Raw genomic sequence first — 1,536 nt, forward strand, 5'->3', positions numbered from 1 at the left:
CCCTCGTCCTTGCCTCCAAGCGCTAGGTTTCGGGAGAGTGGGGGATTACTTTTTCTCCACAGCCTCTCCCGATTTTTGTGTGGTGCAAAGTGCAAACCCCTTTAGCCACGTGGCTGTTTTGGCCATATCGGTATCGAGAAGTATGATGAGTGCAAAGTGCATATTTTTTTAAAGTTATTTGTATAAGTAGTAATAAAATTTTGATATTTTAACACGGTCGCACACCTTTTTTATTTGTTTTACGAGAATCCTGAAAATCAAGAGGTTGATAGAAATTGATGAAATTCAGAAACACTTTCGGGGGAACTGAGATTACACCCTTCGGAACAAACTCTGTTCAGACATTCCACCACGCAGAGACCATTCCATACATCTCAAGAGTCAAGATCGAAGAACTTCTGAGCCATTTATTTTGCAGATGCGGCAGCAGCCCAGATAGCTTGCAGCTTACCGGCGTACTCCTCCACGCTGTTAGTGGGCGGCGTCACTTCCTTGGCCGCCTTGGTATCCAGGAACCTCTCAGCCCACGCGGCCAATTGCGGAGTCCTGCCGGCGTCGATGACGGTCACGCCGAACATCGACCGAAGCGTTTCAAGCCAGAACAGGTGGCACCCGAGCGCGAGGTCGAGGTACCCGACGGAGTCGCCGCCGGAGAAGAAAGCCTTACCCTTCGAGCACGTGGCGAAGGCCTCCTCCATGGGCGCGACCACCGCGTGCGCGGCCTCGACCTTCTCATCTCTCTCCTCCTCCGTCGCCGCGCGCAAGATGCCTAACACCGCAGCGACCAGCTTGTCGTCGACGTAGGCTGCCCAGAAGCGAGCGACGGCGCGGTCGTAGGGGTCGGCGGGGAGGATCGAGGCGAACCCGGCGCCGCTCCAGAACTCGTCGACGTACTGCACGATGGCGACCGACTCGCAGACGGGCTTGCCGCCGTGGATGAGCACGGGGACCTTCTTGTGCACCGGGTTGGACGCCACGAGGAGCTCGCCCTTGTCGAACACGTTCTGCTCCAGGTACTCGTAGCTCACGCCCTTGAGGTACAGCGCCATGCGTACGCGGAGCGCGAACGGGCTCACCACTGTGCGCAACACCGTGACATCTCCTTGACCGCCCATCGTCGTCTTCTTCCTCGGTGAGCTCTTACTTTCTGGTGCTCGATATGCTCTGCTGTTTATGTGCAGTTTCGTTTCTCGTTGTTGTTATAACACACTACGAAAGCTGACCAGTCGTTGCTTGTGGGCGACGGTAAGCTCTGCCGCTAAGGAACGGTTAGTATGCGCGCGTGCTTCAGTACTTTCTCCATCACCCGAAGGCCGAAGCTGAAGGTTGACTAGCGTGGCATCATCAGTGACGCTTCAGTGCGACCAATCTTTCCGTGGGATGCTTTGCGAACTGTTCTTCTGTTGCGCTAGGCCCTGGCGACCTGTGTCGCGATGATGCTACGACGTCCAATCATGGATAATGTATCTTTAACAAAATAAAGTTCATTTTAGAGCATCTTTGCTCGCCCTTCATAAAAATTCTGACGCATAGCTT

The 1,536-nt window shown here is 54.2% G+C and overlaps 1 protein-coding gene across 1 annotated transcript; it reads right to left on the bottom strand.

Annotated features, from left to right (window-relative positions):
* Window positions 1–251: 251 nt before the first annotated feature.
* On the bottom strand, window positions 252–1,213 carry LOC124666846 (probable glutathione S-transferase GSTU6). The gene has a single exon (XM_047204177.1). It carries the CDS (start codon window positions 1,113–1,115, stop codon window positions 408–410), a length of 708 nt encoding a protein of 235 aa, XP_047060133.1. The 5' UTR covers window positions 1,116–1,213; the 3' UTR covers window positions 252–407.
* Window positions 1,214–1,536: the final 323 nt, after the last annotated feature.

The sequence above is a fragment of the Lolium rigidum genome, chromosome 6 (assembly GCF_022539505.1).
Source record: "Lolium rigidum isolate FL_2022 chromosome 6, APGP_CSIRO_Lrig_0.1, whole genome shotgun sequence".
NCBI lineage: Eukaryota > Viridiplantae > Streptophyta > Magnoliopsida > Poales > Poaceae > Lolium > Lolium rigidum.

Bases quoted from the DNA above. Each gene is read 5' to 3' on its own strand.
- LOC124666846 (XM_047204177.1), bottom strand. From the start codon at position 1,115: ATGGGCGGTCAAGGAGATGTCACGGTGTTGCGCACAGTGGTGAGCCCG.